General features: G+C 45.0%; 1 protein-coding gene across 1 annotated transcript; it reads right to left on the reverse strand.

The window, feature by feature from the left end:
- Positions 1-536: 536 nt before the first annotated feature.
- CHCT1 (CHD1 helical C-terminal domain containing 1) lies at positions 537-8,084 on the reverse strand. Its single transcript, XM_068415971.1, has 6 exons — positions 8,007-8,084; positions 7,133-7,261; positions 5,983-6,158; positions 5,347-5,446; positions 2,437-2,624; positions 537-711 (listed from the first exon to the last, which is right to left on the reverse strand). The coding sequence occupies exons 1-6, from the start codon at positions 8,082-8,084 to the stop codon at positions 537-539; spliced, it is 846 nt and encodes a 281-aa protein (XP_068272072.1).
- Positions 8,085-19,294: the final 11,210 nt, after the last annotated feature.

The following is a 19,294-nucleotide window of genomic DNA, read 5'->3' on the forward strand; positions in this document are numbered from 1 at the left end:
TCCTCATGTTCCGCTGCTGGACCAGGTCTGCACCACACAAGTGTCTGCTCTTATGCACAGTGAAACCCCAGTGCAAGAAGCTGAATCTGTTGCCCGATGAAGGCGACGTGTGCCATCCTCCTTCACAACCTCTCAGGCCGGTTTTCTGCGTACGCCTGGCAGCGGTGCCTCCGCGGGCAGCACGGCCAGGGACTTGAGTCTCTTGCCAAGGCCTGTGGATGTGATCCAAGATGCCATTTAAAAAGGAAATCTGTTGTCTTGATTCTAAAAACAGCCTGTGTTTTCTGCCCTTCCAAAGGGATCTAGGAGGGATTTTTCTTGCTTGGGTTCAGATCTGAAGACAGTAACTAAACCCTCTGCCCAACCATCTGATCTTCAGCGTGTAGCAAGGAAGGATCTTTGGGTTTTTACTGGTCAGACTAAAAGATTTCCATGTCGAGCTATTGATGTTTCTGATGTTTTCTTAAAATCGTGATTCCACCATAAATCAAACCTAGCCAGCCCTAAAGCACAAACTGACCAGTTTTGTTGTCTTATTATCCCTCTCCTGAAGCGTTAGCTCTCCGGTGATTCGACTGCAGCAGCAATCGAACAGGGCTCCAGCCGCCTTGGTCTGGATCAGTGGATGGCAGCTGCTGCAGCTGCCCAGAACACTGGTGTGTGTACGAGCTCACGGCCGTTATTTGCCCAAACCAGTTAGAAATGGCAAGTCTATGTGTAAAAGTTATGGCACTTTTTGTTTACCAGAATATTGTCCGTACAGCGGTCTCTTCCCTTCCTCTTGTGTTCCCTCCTCTGCGGTTGGTACGGCTGCTCACCACGCGGAGGGTTTGTGTATGTGTATGTTTGAGTAGAAATGAATGGGGAACAGATCCTGCCCTCGTCAGAAGAGGGTTTGTGTCATAGCAAGGAAAGGAGCAGCTGCCTGCTTCCTTACAAACGCTGGGCTTCCATTGTTGGGGTTTATACAAAAAGAGTTATGTAGTAAAGGTAGGTGTGATACACATCCTTAATCAAGTCTTGATGCTGGTGCACAGCTCTTAGGAAACTCTGGGATAATAATAAATAAGATCACATGGTTTAAAATAGCATAATTTTCATTTTGCTTGGGTTGAAGCTCGTTGCTATGACGCTGCAAGTATTTCAGCATTTTGTAGTTTTGGGAAACCATGGAGACTGTCTTTATTCACTGATTTGGTTCAGGTGGTGATACTGCATTAGCTGATTTCTGTCTTTCCGTTGACCTCTGAAGCTGGGAACCTTAAAAACAAAAAAAACCACAAAGTCAATGGAAGGTGTGACTCCTCTGAGAGGCTGTATCTGCTACAGGAGGGGACACTGGTGTGCCCAAGCTGTCCTGGGGGCTTCACTGGGTGCATTCTGCACATGGTTCAATCCCACAAATACGTAGGGACACCAGGCTGCTTGTGATGGCTCGCCACCCAGGCTCCCAAGCAACCAGCAATCCCAAGCCTGTGCTGTGTTCACTGCATTTCAATTGCAGTAATTTTTAGTATTTCGTGCACTTTGTGTCCCTGGTGCATTTATGTACGTAAGAATTGGTTGGGTGGTATTTTCCTCATTCTTACAGGGGAGCAGACAAGCGGAGGAGGATTGCCTGGAGCTGCACAGCCAGCAGGTTAGTGTGGGACTCCTACTCAGCCTCCCGGATCACGCTGTCTAGCTAGCTCTTGTTTTTTGACTTTTAGTTTATCAATTTGGATTTTTAAGTGCTCCCTCAGAGCTGTTACATACCAGAGTGGACTTTTTTAGAGGTAAATAGAGAGACTGGGGAGAAAAGAGACAAAAAGCAAGACGGTTATGAATGCATGAGAACTCCCACAGGACATGTGGTTGCATTTTAGCAGCTTGAAAATAGGCTTGTGTGGGACAGATCTTCCTTCCACAGGCAGACGGTGTCACCTGTTTGTGGCAAAGCCGATCTCGCCAGCAATTGCTTCTGATGTCCCTTTTTCATTCCTCCTTCGGGGTTTGCATATGCCAAAGTTCTGGCTGGAGTAAACAGGCTGCCAGTGACTCCTGGTAGCAAACATGCCTGCTACAGGTTGGTCTGCATTTTTGCTCCAGAAGACAAGCGTGTGTGGCTTTGCTAGGGTGGGCCCAAGGGCAAACCACAAGTATGTTTTGAGCATCCAGATTGCTATGTAAAGAGACACTAATTAACGCCAACTACTGTGGGCCAACAAAGGGATGTCTTCTTCCTTACTACCACCTTGTGCTATAGTAGCTTCTCTTGCTGCTGTTTTCCCTACTCCCGTGTCTCATCTCTGAGACAGCAGTTCAACCCACCCAGCTCCACCACTGACCATGTCTTCACCTGCTGATCCTTTTGCAAAACCCCCTAGTGTAGGTGGCCCTACTTGAGCAGGAGAATGCTTTTGCTGCTTGGTGCCAATGTGACATTGCTAGGAGTACCTCTCATCTGCCATTCTTGCTTCTGGGTGGTGACTTTGCAGGTGTGTCAGTGGTGACTCTCTTTGATGCAGGTGTTCCTGCAGGTCTCTTGTACCTCTGCAGAGACCCCAACTGATGTAAAGTTGCTTCAGCTTCTCTTCTTTGAGTCTTGGAACTGAATCTGGGTCTTCTGAAGCACGGTATAATTTCTTTAAAAAAAAAAATAAAATAAAATTAAAAAAAAAAAACAAACCACCTTTAAAACACATTTGTATGAGCAGCGAGTCCTGCTGGCCTCTACAAAGCTGTGTTTTTCTGGGCAGTCTCCGTTTCCCTGGGCAGACGTCCAGCCCAGCTCACCCAGCCCAGCCTGCCCAAGCACCTACAATCTGTGTTTCAAAGCAAGGACCCTTCTCAGCACACGAGTAAGAGGACTGTCAGTACTCAGGCGATTTGGGGAGATGGTCATCAGCTGATGGTGCTCTTTGGTGGCTCAAGCATGTGTAAGGAGATGTGGGTGCTACTCAGCCCCTCTGCCCCGGGTGAGGGGTGCTGGGGACAGCTGTGCGCTGCCACTGGATGTCACTGTCGCTTTATGGCACCCTGTGCACTGGGAGGGTGGCGGGGGTGCCGATGGGTCCCTGCACTGAACAGCCTAAGGGTGGTGGGACGGTATCACAGAGTGGGATGGAGAGCGGCCGCCTGCTCTGCGCATCCTTCTAGGCTGTCCCGGGGAAAAAGAATTTTTGTGTTGCCGGTGGTCATGCTGCTTGGCTGCTTTTTTGTTGGTGGTTTCTTTTTTTTTTTAAAAAAAAAACACCCAAAACTTCCAGAGTCTCAGCCCAGAAGGCCTATTTCTCTACTCTTTGACTGAGACGTGGGGCTGATTTCTACAGCTTTTGGCAGTGTATAGCAGCCAGTAGACTGCAAAGGAAAATGATGCTCTGTTTTAGCTTTAAGCTGAGAAGTGGGTCTGGTATTTTCAGTAAGTCTAAAAACAGAGGGTTGGGACTAGTGTTTAAATTGAAATGTGTCTGTGTTTGGGGTTTTTTTTAATAATTATAATTTAAAAAATCCTAAAAGCCAAATGTGGGGGAAGGGGATATAGATCTCTGATTCTAAGGTAACTGGTGAGCAAGGCTAGGGGACAGCTGCTCGCTAGCCTCTCTCCTTTAACAAAACTCACAAAATTATCAAATTACCATGCTGACAACCTCAATCGCTTACCAGTTACATATTGATTCTGTATTTTTATGCTCACTCATCTAAACAACGAGCCATTTCCAAATAATCTATTTCTGTTGTGCAGAACGCACTGCCCCCCCCCGGATCCGCAGCCTGTTGTTTGTGCTCTAGCAGGGAGCTGACTGCTGTTCCCTTCCCACAAAGGGCAAAGATGCTTATTTTTCTCCCACTTGTCTTGCATAACAAAAGGCATTTGTCAACCGTTACATAACGGCACAACTTGTCGTTTCTTCTCTGGCCTTTTTGGAGGCAGCCTGGTCCCCAGCGCTGCACGGCCGTCGCTGGCAGGCTCTTGCTGGCCGCAGGTTGGTGCGCACTCCTCGGCACGCGCCGGTGTGTCCCCATAGCGCACGACGCAGCGTGACTAATGCTTGTCACCCACCACTCCATTTTTTTCCTTTTTTATTTTTTTTCCCCTCCTTGGAGAGGAAGATGTGCAATTGTGTGTTTTGGTTGTGGTTTTTATTTAGGGGAGCAAAAGGATGGGAAGGTATTTAGGGGGGTTATTTGCTTTTTAATACATGTTCTGAGGTGGCTATGGGGAGCTACCCTCAGCCTTGTCCTTAGCCGAGGTCGTGTCCTGGGCTCGGCTCAGCCTTTGAGGACTGTGCTGGAAATGGAGCTCAATTCACCCTCTGCAGCGTTCACGAGTGTAAGGGAGCAAGAACGCCCATCGCTGCCTGTCTCCTGGGGCTGCCAGTTGCTTTATTTAATACCTCCCAATTAATCTCGGGTGTCTCACACTAGCAACAGGATTTTGTGTTTGGTTTTTTTTTTCTTTACTATAGATTTGGTTTCCTCATCGTTGAAATAACTTTGTAGAGCCTTAAAAATAAATGGTTCTGCCTCCCCATAAACTAAAAGCAAAAACTCTGTGGCCAGTTTCCCCTTTCTCTCTAACTGGAAAGGAGAGAGCTGTTTACCTGCGGCCCCAAACTTATTTATGGCCTTATCACTGCCAGCTATCAGATGACCACAGCTCCCTTTTTAACACGAAGCAAGCAGTGCTCCAGTAACCCAACGAGGTCTCGCCTGCCACTGTTTTCTAATTTACTCAGAACAATTTCCTAGTTGACTTTTTTTTTAATTGTAGATCTGTTTTTATTTTTTTTTTAAATAAACTTCTTCAAGTATGTGTTTCTTGTGGACCTTTGAACTTCCTGGTATACTCAGCCTTTGCTCAGGAGATATGTTTATGGTTGGCTATGAGTGTGCTTAAATAGTTTAACCCTTCGGAGTCAGTGTTCTTGGGAAACTTCGTTACAGTTTCCTTGTGTAGCTGATGCTCAGGCACAGAAATCACTACCTGAACTAGTTGCTTGTTTCAAAGTTTAACTCCTATATCATCAGATAAAACTATGGATCAGATTTGGTCTGTAAAGCATGACAGGAAACATGGGATCAGCAAACAGCTCCAAAAATTCTAAACCACAGTGCTGGGGACACCAGCTGAGCTTCCCAGAGCTAGCCAGGGAAAGCTACTGCTGGCTGTGGTAGTTCAGTGCCCGCATTATGGTAGAACTGGCAATTTCTGCAGGATTCATGGCCTTTGGGTAAACAGACTTCTTGGCAGCAGGCTTCTCCTTTGACATGGATCGGCCTGTATAAGCTGCATGGTATAGTTATCCCCTTAGAGTTAGCACAGCAGGAACACCTCGTGGGGCATTAACTTTCCTATTTGCTTACCAGAAACTTGTCCATTCGATTGTTCTTGATGTACTTATACAGCTTCTGCAGCTGCTTTTCATCTATCTCGGAGAAGAGGGAGACGAACCGCCACAACATCCTTGGGAAAAGAAAGACACGTGGATTGTGCATGTGAGTACAAACTTCATCCTCTTCTGCATTCTGCTCCCTAGTTCTGGCGTGGCGAGTGTAACCACTGACATACAATTTGCATGGCTTTTTTCTTCCTTCTCCCTCTTTTTTTTTTTCCTCCCCAAGGCTTATGAACTTTTAAAGAATTGTTCTTACCTAAGCACAGGAAGATTATCTGTTAACTCAGGTGGCCACATAGGAGCCCCTTTACTTGCAAAGGGATGTTGCTGATGGACAGCACATCAAAATTGGCCTTGCACTGGACAGGAGTAAGTGCCACATGGCCTCCATGAAAATTACCTGCAAAATCTGTGAGTTAGATTCAGCAGTTAGAACAAGCTATACAAGTCTCCTGCTGACACCCAGTCTCATTTCCAGTGCCTGGGAATGTAGGGCCAAAATACGTGTCTAAATGCCCACTGGGAGCAGCACGGGCAGGAGCCTGTCTTGCTGGGAGCATTGCCAGTGCCATACCACCGGTGCTGGGTAAGAGGAGACCCTTACTTCTGCCAGTGCTTGACCTCCGAGGCTCTGCAGTACCGCTGGAGAAACAGGTCGATGCACTCCCCGATTGCAGTCAAGCTTTCCTTCGTGTACTTCACTGCTTTCTCTGTGGGGAGGTCCTGGGGCAAACGCAGTTTCTTAAGTGACTTCTTAAAGGGTCTCAAAAGTTCCTTGCACTGTAAGGAAAAAGTGTTGGCATAGGTGTTCAGCACTTCAAATCTAGGTCTCAGGCATTCCTTTTCACTAAATAAACTGATTAAACAGCTGGCTGGGAAAGCACTGAAGGAGCATTGTGTTTTGGTGAGGTCTCTGTGTGGACGTGGGGGAGCTGACATGGGTCTTCAGCAGGACCCCTCCCAGACACTCCCAGTGCTCTGCAGGAGTCAATCCTGCACGTCCCAAGGTTGATGACACCCTGGACGAAGCATGTGGAAGGTGACTTGAAAAGGGAATTGAGGGATTTCCAAGACTGGGAATTTCTTTTTCACATTGTAGGGCAAAAGGTGTAAATTTCAGGCTACCAAACAGCTGCTGTTCTGCAAGGAGGGGGAAAGGGAACTTCTGCAAGGAGGGGGAAACCTTTCTCACGCTGCTTCTTGCTGTGGCCAAACCTGGGTTGTGTTGCAAATGTTTGCATGTGGCCCAGGAGCGAACGCTGCATCTGGGCTGTGAGTGGGGCTCTGTGTGGTTATGCCATGATGTACCAGGAATGGGAAAGTCATGTCCCGGTGTGGAGGAGCAGTATGAAATGGAGCTTTCTGGCTGTGGTGTAAGTGGTGCAGAGGAACGAAACCACTGTAGCCAGTGAGCCCATGGTGTCATCTGAAATGATAATGTAGCAGTACTTGTTTCGAAAAACTGAACAGTGTATGTGAAATGTGATTATTTTGTTGTTATTTTGGGTTTTTTTTGTGATTTGGTATTTTTTTAAAACTAAAAGTGTGATGTCCAGATGACTGGAAAACAATGATAAGGTAAAAACTTTCAGTCATGGAAGAAAGCTACAGAATGAACTGTCTTGTCCTGCTTTTTTTCTCCCTCTGCCAAACTCCTGGATTTTATTTGCTCCCTCCGTTTGCTCCCTTTGTTCCCTCAAGAACCTGAGATGCCACTGGCTTTTTCTACTGCTAAATTCTATTCAGTATCTCACGATTTTAAAGGTGTCCTCATCAAGGCCGTCTGCGCCGCAGATGAGCGGAGTCTTGCATGGTGGAGCACTCTCACTGCCCGTTACAAAGGCTTCCTCCTTCACTGTGCCAGCCAGATCCTTCTTTGTGGTCTACAAATTGCCAAAGACATAGGTTAGTCTTCCAGTTCATGCAAATCTTGCCCCCCCTCTTCAAAAAACTGTCAAGTACAAACTCTGTCCTAAGGCTCAGAAGCATTTCTCTTCCTGACAAATCATTTCAGATTGGGTTTTCAGAGGTGCTTAATGAAGCTAAGTATTCAATTATAATTAAATGTCCATAAGAGTTAGGTGCCTACTTGAAGTCCCTTTTGGAAATCCTCCCTCTAATAAAGTACAAGGTAAACAATGGTCACTCATTCCTAATGGCGTTAATCAAATATGGGCCAGCAGTCACTTGTTAAGTGGAAATATGTGGTTACAATGGGCTCATTGTAGTGCCACGCTGCTCCATCTGCAGCTTTCATTGATGGCAAAGGTACCAGGGCTGACCTGCTGCAAAGGCAGATGGAAAATAAAACAAAATCCTCAGCCACTGCACTTGCATCTCCCTGGTCTGGGGAGGGGGATATTTTCTCTTGCAAAGTGCAATGGCTGTGTTCCCTGTGTCAACATTTGTGTAGGTAACTCCTCCACTCGTCTTTTGGAAAGCAACGCTTACATAACTGACTTAAACACAAGCTTACGTTGCTTACGAAGTCCTTTCCTCTCTGACATGCTCTGCTCCCTTGGAGATTACTTCTCTGCAAATTTGATCCCAAACCACGTTTCGGAGGTGAAATTGAAGCTGGACTCTGCTTTGCTCTTGCTATGTGCCGCTCTCCCTGCCCGTGCTCACCTGGCCATCTGCGCCGTCCCTGCTGCTGTCCCTTGCCCTGGCTCCATCCACTTCATCCTTAAAGCGCGTCTCCTCCATTGGATACAGACTCCCTCTCCCTTCCCCGGCGCCTCGCTTGTGCCAGGTAGTAACGGAATACTGCCATGGAGCCGTGTGGACCACAATGTGCTGGGGTGTCCAAGGCAACCGGCGTGCTCCTACAATGGTTCCGAGTTCGAACAGCCATAGAGACAGCTGGGGCTCTCCAGCCCCACACCACTGCAGCTCTCTGGGGCAGACACCTCTCCCCGTCAGTTTTGCCATTGATTTGTGGTCCTAAAGAAATAGGTAGAAACCCCTGGATTTTCCCCTTGCTGGTTGTGGTCAGGATGTTCAATGCTGTCACTGGCTCTTGTGGGTAATTGGAGGGAAAGGTTCTTTGCTTTGCTTTGTTTGCACCTGTGGGAGCTTGGTGGAGCCTCTGGGGCTCTCGGTTGGTGCTGGCTTTGCACCTGCAGCGAGTCCAGTACCTGTCATTGTGCATCAGTCCAGATCATTTTGGCCTCTGGAGGTGGTGCAAAGTGCAACTCTTTGAGTCACATGCGTGGCTGTGTGGGCTCTCTGTGAGTGTGGGTGCAGCTCCTGGCCCGAGCAATCACAATTTTCTTCTATAGCTTGTGCCACCAGCAAGTTCAAGACAGGTCTTCCTCCAACTCTCCCACCACCCCTGCTGAGCCGTGCTGCAGGGAAGTACTGGCCCAAAGGCAGGGACCAGAGAGCCTGGTTTACATGGGGCCGGGGATGATCTCTGTAATAGATGCAGTCCCATTTGGTGGAGAACAGAGGTGCAACCAGGAAAAGGCACCTTGGGCTGCACACTAGGTGTTTTTCAGGGAGCTGGTTTTTCAGGGACCTCGATTCCCATCACAGTGTAATAGAAATTCAGGGTTACCTCCTTCACAGATGGCGGTGGAAGCCAACCGCAGTAAGATCTCACTCTCCTGGGTAATATCTCTTTTAAAGCTCTCCTTTTTAGAAAGAATAAATCACTCTTGCCAGGAAGAAGTCTGCAAAGGCTTGGAGTTAAAGGGACTTTGTTTTGGAAATTTACTTGAAGGCAAAATGCTTTCACAAAGGAAACACGTCGGGCTCCTGTCATGCCCTGACCAGTCAGACAAGTGCAATTGTTTCATCCCTTGGACAATTGGTGTAATTGCAGCTGTGATTCAGCTTTGCTCCTGTGCCAGGTCACTTCTGGCACCAGGAATCCTCTCGAGGGCTGTACAAATGCCCCCTCTCTCTGAGGTCCCCCAGGCACGGCTGTGTGGAGGGACCGGCACTGCTCTTGGCGGAAGTTTGGATGCTTTTGGTCAGGCATTTCTCTGCGGCCGGCGATGCTGAGCACCCGCCGAGCCAAATGCCTGGTGCAGGTAGTAGCCTTGGGAAAGTACCTATTGATGGGTCTTGGAACAGAGACAGGTTCTTATTTTCAGGCTGTCTTAGGGCAGTTTAGCCTCTACCCGTGATTGTATTCAATAATGACAAAAATCCGTGAAGACAAGCCCTCCCCTTATGACTTTTGCATCATTTTCCCCTCCTGTGTCTGCTTTCTTCCTCCCCCACATCTGAAATTTTGCTGTCAGCTCTCTGACGCAGGAGCCTTGCACAGGCTGGTGCTGAGCAGAACCAAAGACAATTATCTTCTAATGCTTTGCAATTAGGTTTGCTTTGGCCATCTGAGGTATGTTACAACTTGTTTAGCCTATACTAGGATTTTACGATATGTTATATATTACTTAATACAAAGTAAGCTATGCAGAGTGAAGCAGTGGTGATAGCACGGACAAGTGTACCTATGCTGCTGCAGCCTGGTTGTTGTGAGGACTATGTTAGAGGTGGTTTGGTTGAAGGGTATGTTGAAAATGCAGCTGGTTTCTCAACACCTGTTACCAACCATCCGCTTGCTGTGTTTGCTGCTTGCAATCATGACATCTGTCCCCAGAGTGGCAGGAAGCTCTTCTCTTTTTCACCTCCAAAGGTTTAAACCAAGAAGTTGCCAGCTTATGTCCTCACCTCTCAAGTCAGAGTATCGAAGCGTAGTGTGTTCCTGGCTAACAGGAGCACAAGAGAAATGAAGCTGCTTCAGCACAAGCTTTCACACGCATTAGCAGCTAGATTAAAAGCCATTTAGGAGCTCTAGGGACATAGGACAGTTGTTAGCATAGGCTTAACCCATATTTGCATGGCCATATCTGTGTCCTTGTGAGATTACAGCTTCCACGGAGCATGTGACTACAACACGGAGAGGTTCTCTTGGCTTATCGTGTGTACATTCCACTGTTTCAGAGGATGGAGAAGGCCTCGAGTTCCCCTTGAAAATCCCAGTCTTTGTTCTTCTACCTTTCTGTGTATGCTGCACTCGGAGCTCAGCCAAAGCCATAAATATACAAGCAGGTGGTACAGATGGGCTTCCCCTGGCCTGTCTTCCTCTGAGCATCTTGCTGTATTTAGGAGTTGTCAATTAACCTGGTTTGCAGTGGAGCAGTGATCTTGGTTGTCTTCTCTGGCATTACTCAGTACCGTGGTAGAGCAGGACACTAGACAGCTGAGGCTGCAAAATACCTTTTTTTTACTGTTGAACTGTACAATAATGTTCAAAGCTGTGCTCTGACCACTGAGGCTATAAAACTTCCTTGTCTCTTGAATTTTTTTGGTAGCATTGAGTCGGATTTCAGTTCATTTTGTTCATCATGTAAGGTCTTGTGGACAAGTCCATTCCTGTGAGATCAGGCATGAGACATGCCTTTGAGTCCTCAGAAGTCTGTGGTTGTATCCCTGCCCCTCTGGAAGACAACGTTACTTTCTACTTTGAAGTCTATCATGTCAGGGGATGGCATAACCCAGACCACATCTATGTAGATCTATCAGATTGTATTGCCTAATTAAGGGCAGGAGATCTTTGAAACAATGTTCTAATTGAGTGGAGAAAAGTCAGGAGTACAAACAGATTACGCATCTCATGTTTCCCCCTGTGAAGGAAAGGGAGCCTAAGTGCCAGTCAAACACACTGTACTGTAACAGTGCACCTTAGGGAAAACTTTTCCTTTTCCCCTGACAGCTCTTTTGTGAATATTAATTTCTGCTATTTGAGTGTCTTAGTCTTCCAGGAGCTGTGCAAGTGCAAACATTAACCAATTTTTCTAGTACAGCAGCTCTTCCAGTGCAAGAGTACGCATATAGCCAAAAAGGAAACAGTTGTAAAGATGCTCTCTTTATGCTGCTGTTTGTTATTTGCTGGTTTAGGCAGATTTAGCATGTATACCACATGTGATGTGATGAGTCAGGTTGCATATAATATGCACAGGCATCTGATGCAATATTTATTTACTGATAGGTCACAGGGAAGGAGAGCTGATAAACGCAGATAAATATGCAGGTATTTTGCATTATACTTAAACCAACTGCAGGTACACGTGGTTTGGTTAAACATAAAAACCAAACATCACTGCCAGATGTATTGCAATGTAATACTAAATGGGAATGGTAATGAGGAATGTTTTTCAGTAACTTGTTCCTACCAGGAGGGTGGGGAATGCTTAATTTGATAGTGATTAATGATAACTCGGCACAACTGCTCAGACTGTAGGGGCGGAGGCTTTGCTAATTGGATCTGGAAATTCCTTTCCTGGTGCTTAAGGATGATGAAAACTTTCACATTTCCCAGCCAACTGGAGACATGGCTTATCCCTGCAGCTGGATGCCAATAGATACAGCTCAAGTTAATAAATCTTGTATCGGGGGAAGAGATCTGAAAGAGAGTTTGGGCCTGGTTATTGTTTCTATGTGGCATTGTTAGAGGCATCTTAATACACCATAGGAGTCCCTTTTTGCTAAGTGTTGGGAGCTGCTCATTTAATCAGTTGTTTGGACTAATGTGGTAAAGAACCCAAACCCCGTTTGTGACCAGTGATGCGCAGAAGCCATAAATACATCTGCATCTCCCTTATCCACCTCTTGCAGAATCTGATCAGGTGTGTTCCAAGTATTCCCATACTGGAAGACACAGCTAGCCAAACCTTCCACAGGGCCCAAAGCTACCAGTGACTAACCTCATGTGCTGGACACCTCCTTGCCAGTAGATATGTCTTCAGGTGTTCCTACATTATTTTATGCTTCAAGAGTTTTGTAGATGTTTGTCTTTAGCTTTTTCAAACAGCAGTTAGTGAGCTTATTAATGGGGTTTGCTGATGTCATATAACTATTTTTTAAGCTGCTTGAAGTCCTCAGGAACTGAAAGAGCATTATCGGCTTCCTCCATAACTTTGCAACTTGCAGCCTGTGAGAAACAGGATAGTTAAAAGCTTTCCTTGTTTTCCTTCGTAAGTTTTCAGTTTTTTATGCAAATTGAAATAGGTATTGTTAATGAGATGTTAATAAGCCCATCCCTTTGCTGCTGCTTATAAAATCAAATCTATAATAAGTTGGGTATCTCTTAATATTGAAAATAATTTAACTTCTTTTGTTACTCTTTTGGAACATGTAATACAAACTGCAGTAGGTAATATCTGCCTTGTTCACTTCCCTCTCCCTAACAAATTTGCCCACCATTTTAGTAATGAATAGAAGAACCCTGTAAAATGATGAGACTGGTACGCCTGTGCCAAAAGGTCAGCTCTTCCTGGGGAACGTGGCAGGGGTTTGCATGGGATTAGCAAAATGTGCAGAGAGGCAGACAAATAGGAGCCAACATGTAGAGGTAGGAAGCAAACAAAAAAAAAAAGACATGAGGGAGAGATGGGAGAACAAAGCACTGCTTGGGAAGGAAGAGCAGGCTTGAAAGGCCAACAGCAAGGGAGAAAGGTGAGCATAACAAGGTGGGAAACCTGGTTGCTCCTGGAGCCAGGGAAAGAGCTCTCCTAGTCTCAAAATGGAAGAAAACACCTGAAGCAGAGAGAGAAGGAGATAACCTGGTAGAGAAATGCCCATCAAGACCAGGATGCCTTCAGGGAGGCTGTGCAGAACCTGGTGATGCTTTTTTCAGTTAGATATAGAGAAAGCTAACTCCTGGGAAAAACCCTGCTGGTTCAAAGAGCAAAGTGCCAGCCCCCTTGCACACAGCTCTGTGCCGGGGAGATGAAACGAGGAGCTTGTAGATCTCCAGAGTGCGTGCTCTGTGCCCTGCGTTCACATCACAGCTCTGCCCTGGGCTTGCTGCGAGCCCTCCTCAGCAAACAGCTGCTCTCCCATGAGATTCTTCCTCTTTTTGCAATGGAGAGGAATAAAATAATAAAATCATAAAATAATAAAACCCATAGAGGATTAGGAAGGGATATTCCTCTCTTTTCAACAGAGAAACAAAATGTCAGGCCACCAGAAGGGGTTCTTCTGTCCTGCTTTCTGTTCCCAGTCTTGAGGCTTTTCTCTGAACTACTCAATGGGGAAAAAATTTTGCTGTGTTGTATCTGCGCCTACGAAGAGGATGGAAAATAACAACTGGTCGGAGCAACTGGGGCTCAGAGCCAGAAGACTGCCTGCATCAGGTCTCTCCCCTCTCTGAGTCATGGCACCCTCAATTTCAAAGCCTCCCTTTATGGCAGAGGCTCTCAAATCTGTACCTTCTTTCCATTTTTTCTCTGCTCCTTTAGATTTTGTTATCTGCTTTCAGTGATCTTGTTCTTTGCACAGGAGTGTCAGACTGGCTACGATTCCTGGTGCAATCAGTGCTGCTGGGCTGGCTGGCTGCTGGCATGCAGCATGATGAGGCTTCTGGGCACGTGATGTGTGCCAGGGTTGCAAGGGGCAATGAAGTTCAGTCTGCTGGTAGCATTCACATCTCATCCCTCTGCTGTCACTGATGCCCTTTCCGTGCACATCCCACCTTTTGTTTCCTGCCTCTCTCCCAGTCCCGTTTCTGTGCCTCACATTGCGCTGCCCCGTGCCTGACCCTGTGTGCAAGAAGAGTGGCTAGTGCTTGGGGTATTTTTAAATTTCCACTTAACACTTACTTCAGTTCATGGATTTTCCAGAGGAAGTCAGGTTTTGGGAGTATTTTTTCTTATTTTTCTTATATTTCTCCAGCCTACAGAATGTAGCTATCGAGAGAAGTGTCTTCATTTCTCTTTCTTAAAGCATTGAACACCCTGTTATGCTTAAAATAATAAAACCAAAAAAGGCCAGCCTTCTTTATGTGGTGGATTTCAGTCTCTTGTATTGATAGTACAGCGGAGTAGCTGTAGTGAAATGTAGGCTCTGCTGAGATAGGCAGAAGGAAAAAAAAAAAAAAAAAGGCAATGTGTGCCACTTAATTTCTGCGATGTTCTGATCCCTCCTACCAGCCTGAAAATGCTAAACATGATCCTTTGTCTGGCATATGGGGATTTGGAGAATTGTTGCTAATTACTGCAGTTGTGCTATCTAGCTTAACTGGCTTAAATAATATATTAAGTACTTTCATGATCTTCCACAACACACTGGAATGCAAAGAGATGCATTTTATGCTGTTTACACTTTATGACAGGCATAACTTATATCACATTAATCTGCAGAGAAAAAAAATGGTTTTGATGACTTATTGCTTGTATAATTCACAGCCAGGGCTCTAGATGATGAGATCCTGCTGTGCTAGGTGCTATGCAGATGCAGGGCACGCATCTCTATCTTAGAAGGTGGAGTCTGATTGCAGGGAAAGAGGCCACGGGTGAGTCCAGGGAATGGTGGGGCCCAATGACGCGGGATGCCAGGTAAGGAACTCGGGAGACTGCTGGTCAAAGAACTGCTGAGCTTTTGTAGGTCTGATGGCAAAGGCAAAAAGTGTGGGATCTGGAAGAGGATTGCAGGAAGTCATGATCTAACTTATTTAGGGAATGTTCCCATTATTTTAATTAAAACTTAACATGAAATTAGGAACAGGTTACTAAGCATCATATCTAGAAGTAGGAGTATTTGATGGTCTAGACTAGTCCTTATCCAGAAAAAAAGGTATTATGACCTCCTCAAGAATCTTTTTTTACCCCCCTTTTTTTGAGCAATAGTTGTTAGTCATCTGATTCTGCCCAAATTGCCGTGTCTCTTGCTTCAAAATCTAAATCTTCTACCTAATGTTTAAACAAAATGTGAGAAGAGCATGCTGTGAATGTCTTGTTACTGGACCTAGTGTGATGAATAATTATGGAGCAGCTGAGCAGTGCTAGACAGAGGCTCAAAGAACCTGGTAAGACAGATGTTGGGGGGGGGCATAAATCACAAAGGGAATTGGTGATAATGATGAAACGATTGGCACATTCTGATGTATAATTTGGTTTAGTTTGACATAGCTCTCTGTAAAATCACAAAGATTGGTACAATATGCCAGTAATTAGCAGTATTTCACCTATTTGACATTAAAACATTGTGCAGGCTCTGCAGATTAGAAAAAAAAATAGCTTTTTGTCTGATTTTGCTTGCTAGTAGCTTGAAAATAAGGAGGTGAGAGAGTTGTGGCAAACCCTGAAGTACAATTTTGCAATTAAAAGACTGAGGAGAAAGTGTGATCTGAAGACCTTCAGTTTCCTAGCTGTGACATAAAATTAACAGCTGTCTTCATTCTCATTCTGTTTTAATATTCCTGCAGAGGAGCAAGCAAAAAGAACTCTCTAGGCTGGCTTCAGGGAGATGGAGGAACTGTTACTTAGATGACAACAGGGTATGGGCTGGGAGAGGAGTGATTTTTGTTGGTGTTAGCTGGCTAACGTTTGCACAACACTTTGGATGTTATAAAGTGATATATATCTAATGCTAAAAACTGAGAGGTGCTCTCTGGGAGACAGGAAGCACTGTTTAAAGGCATTTTCTGATTGGCTACATGGCAAATTTCAAGGTCATACATACACCAGCTTGCAGGGATGCACAGCTGGTACCTCATCACTAAAACCAGCAGAATCTCAACTAGAAGGCTCTTAGCTAACTGTGTGGGTAAAAATGGAAGGATAAATTGAAAGTACCTGAAAGTGAAAGAAACAGCTGGGAAGTGATAAGAGAAATGAGAGGAGAAACTCTTGCCATCATTGTGGTGTCCAAGTGCTTTGTAACAACTTCAAATTGCTCCTTTCCTTGAATGTAGCAATTTTCTCTTTCAAGCTGCAACAATTTGGCAATCTCCAGCTACTCTGAACTTGTCTTGTATTGCTAAGAATCTGCTCAAGAATCAACTCTGTATTAATTTTTATTATAGTAGCTGAAAGGAGCTGCTAGGCCAAAAGCTCTTCTAGGAGTATCTGGGCTTCTAACCAAAGGGAAAGTGAGTGCCAAAGGCTTTTATGGATCATTTAACAGTGTGTTTTATGTAATAAAAACACATGCAAGTACTTCATATAGTAGGCAAAATTTTGATTAACTCCTAATGGTTTACCTTGCCGCATGGGTACAATCAATCCACAAAAATGTCGAGGTGTAACGTTGGAGGAGCTATTTGTCCAGCAGCACTATGTCATGTTTGGTTTTGAGAGTCCACAGTAACACATCAACAGCCATGACGTGTTCAGCTGAGATGACAGCTAAACAATCTGGTCATCTGCATCCTGTTGTAGGTTATTGCTGTACTTAAGGGAATGAGGTGTGATGTAGTGGTTTTGAGCAGATGGCAAGCCGTCGGACTTCATTGCTTTGTTGGCTTGATCAGCAGTTCTTCATTGACTCTGGACAGATTACAGGCAAGATACTATCTTAGATAATGCCACTTGGTAAAGAACTTTAAAATCCTTAATTCCTATCATTAGCTGTTTCACACCATAAAATAGAGGTCTGTTATTTTAATGTCTCTTTTTTTTTATCCTTGTCTGTAGGGTGTCTGGAGTATCCTTAATTCAAACAGGGAGGTGTAACTTTTGGATTACGGTCAGTGGTAGTGTGTGCATACGAGCATAAAAATGTGTGTGTGTGCTTGTGTGCATACACATTTGTATGTGCAGTTGTCCAGAGTTCTTTTACTATCTGTGTTGTGGAAGCACTGAACTGAGACATCAGTCTGTTGGCAAGGTCATGAAGGCTGGCAGGTTTCTCTATTTGGGGGTGTCCTTTGTTCAGTGTTTGAATCATGTGAAACCTTAATTAGTAAATAAGATGCTTTGGCCTTCCCTTCCAAGATCTGAAACGGAATTAGGGAAGTGCGAGGATGTGCCAAATGACATGACAGTATGGCTCCGTGGTTTTTGTTTTACTCCGCTGTCCTGCTGTTTTGAGATGCGCTTTCCATTGTACCAGCTGCTGGCAAAACATTCATGAAGTTGTTACATGTAGTTTGCTTTGGTATTGCTTTTTCTATAGACAACAATCAAACAGCAAAGATGTTGGAGACCCTGTGTGCAGCAGCTGTTGTGTTGAGAAGAAAGCAGCCCTTTCTTTGAAAGGGAAAGTTGCCCTGTTGTGCCACAGTGGCAAGCCACTGCCTGCTGTGCACGGGGTTTGCTGTCGCACTCTGGGGGCGATGCAAGCATCCTCTTTCTGCAATGCAATTTGGACTTTTCTGAAACAGAGTAAACATTAGTCACTTCTTGCAAAGCCACTTCTTTCATTTGATCTTCTGTTATTAATTATTTGTGCTTCCTCTTGTCACAACACTTTTTTTTTGCTGCTGAGGATGGAACTGCAGAGAAAGCCTTTACTTCCATTCCAATGGCACAGTGGCTTTGTGTCTACAAGAGAGTACAGAATTGCTTTTATCAAACATATTTCTTTTCCCATTGTTTCTTGATGACAGATACTACTCTCAATCTACACCGAGACAACACTTTGAAATGGGAGATTTATGTTCCCATCAATTTTTGTTACTTTGATAAATCATAGCATGTCTCACTTTCTGAATGACATGCTTCTGGATTTAGGTCTGCTTTTTTTTTTTTTTGTCACAGTTTTTCTTTTTCAATGCTAGCAACAGCCTTGCCAAAGCTTATCTGTTCCTTTAGTGTTCACTGCATCAGGCCGATTGATTATGCTGTACATGGGGAAAAGCGTGATAGAATTAAACAGGTTGATGGAAAATCAGGAAGGATGTGATATATGTAAAAATTCTTAATGCATTACACTTACCTTGTGACTTTCATTAGTTGTAGCACCTTGTTTCTTCTGTGTTGGAGGAATGTCAGCAAAGCCTGGCAGGAAAAAAAAGGTTTTTTACTGTTCTTTGTGGGCCTCAAGTGTGATTGTGTCACCCTTCCATGCACAGGGAAGCTTTACTTAAGAGAACACCAAGAGTGGAGGGTGCCTTATGGTGTTTTCTTCTGTATGTTTCAAAGGCAACTGCAGTAAAAGTGAGGGATCACTTACCCAGAAATCTTAAAACAGCTAAGAACGCGGGTGACATACCTCATTTTCTTTGGTTGTGTAGATAACACTGTTAATACCACGAGCTGAAATTCTTCATTGAGTAGTATGAGTAACAATTCTGAGTGGCTTTAAACCTGTCATGAACTCCCTGAACAAAAACATCAAGAGGGAGGTGGCTCAGCAAAAATATTAATTAATTCTTTTATAAAGGGGTGGCAAAATTAAACAGAGGTAGCCCACAGCCCAAATAAGGCCTGTGGGGTTCTTCCACTTCCCTTGCTGTCTTTTCCTGTAGTGGACTGGGAACTGCTATCCAAACCCCTCTTCCCGTACCTGATACAACCTGATATACAGGTGTGGTTTTTGCTACGTGTGGGTGTGCAGTGTAGGTCTCCTGTCACCATTGCCTGTGTAGCAGTAGTTGTCACTCCATGCTGTACTGTCACTAGCTCAGCCTTTTGGGGCAGAGGGACACACGGTTCTCTCCTGCCTCCCTACTCTGCTTATATGGTATCAAGTCATCAGGCAAGAAGAAGGTATGAAGTGTCTGCTGCTGCTGCCGGGAAGTAGCAAGGGGCGATTGTCAGCCCAGGGGTAAAGGGTCTGGCTGATACGGCAGAGGCATCGGGGTGGATGGAGAAGGGCAACTGCTTGAACAAGTCATGAGAGTGCTGGGATCTATAGGGCATGTGTAAACAGAGAAGTGCCCTTGTACTGAAAAACAGGGGGTTAAAATCCAAATCATCTCACTCTGAGAGTCCCCTGGCTACATCCCACTGCAACCCTGGTGAGCACTGCATTTGTTAACATGTCCGGAAGGAGGATGATTACTGGGTTTGCAGGAATCCTGTTTGAGTATCTGTGGTTAAAAAATAAACACAAAATTTATTAAAAATAGGGTGGGGCTTCCTGAGAAAGAAGATAATGTTAAGATTTCATTTTCTTATCTGCTGCTGCTAGTTATAGTGTGCTTATTAAAACTGAATTCTATAAGTATTACATGTATTTTT

The sequence above is a fragment of the Nyctibius grandis genome, chromosome 18 (assembly GCF_013368605.1).
Source record: "Nyctibius grandis isolate bNycGra1 chromosome 18, bNycGra1.pri, whole genome shotgun sequence".
In the NCBI taxonomy this organism is placed as follows: domain Eukaryota; kingdom Metazoa; phylum Chordata; class Aves; order Nyctibiiformes; family Nyctibiidae; genus Nyctibius; species Nyctibius grandis.

Coding starts and splice junctions, on each gene's coding strand:
- CHCT1 (XM_068415971.1), bottom strand. CDS start 8,084: ATGGAGGAGACGCGCTTTAAGGATGAAGTGGATGGAGCCAGGGCAAGG. Junction 6,159..7,132: donor ATGAGGACACCTTTAAAATC/GTGAGATACTGA, acceptor TTTTCCTTACAG/TGCAAGGAACTTTTGAGACC. Junction 712..2,436: donor GCAAGAATGGCAGATGAGAG/GTACTCCTAGCA, acceptor TTTTACACATAG/ACTTGCCATTTCTAACTGGT.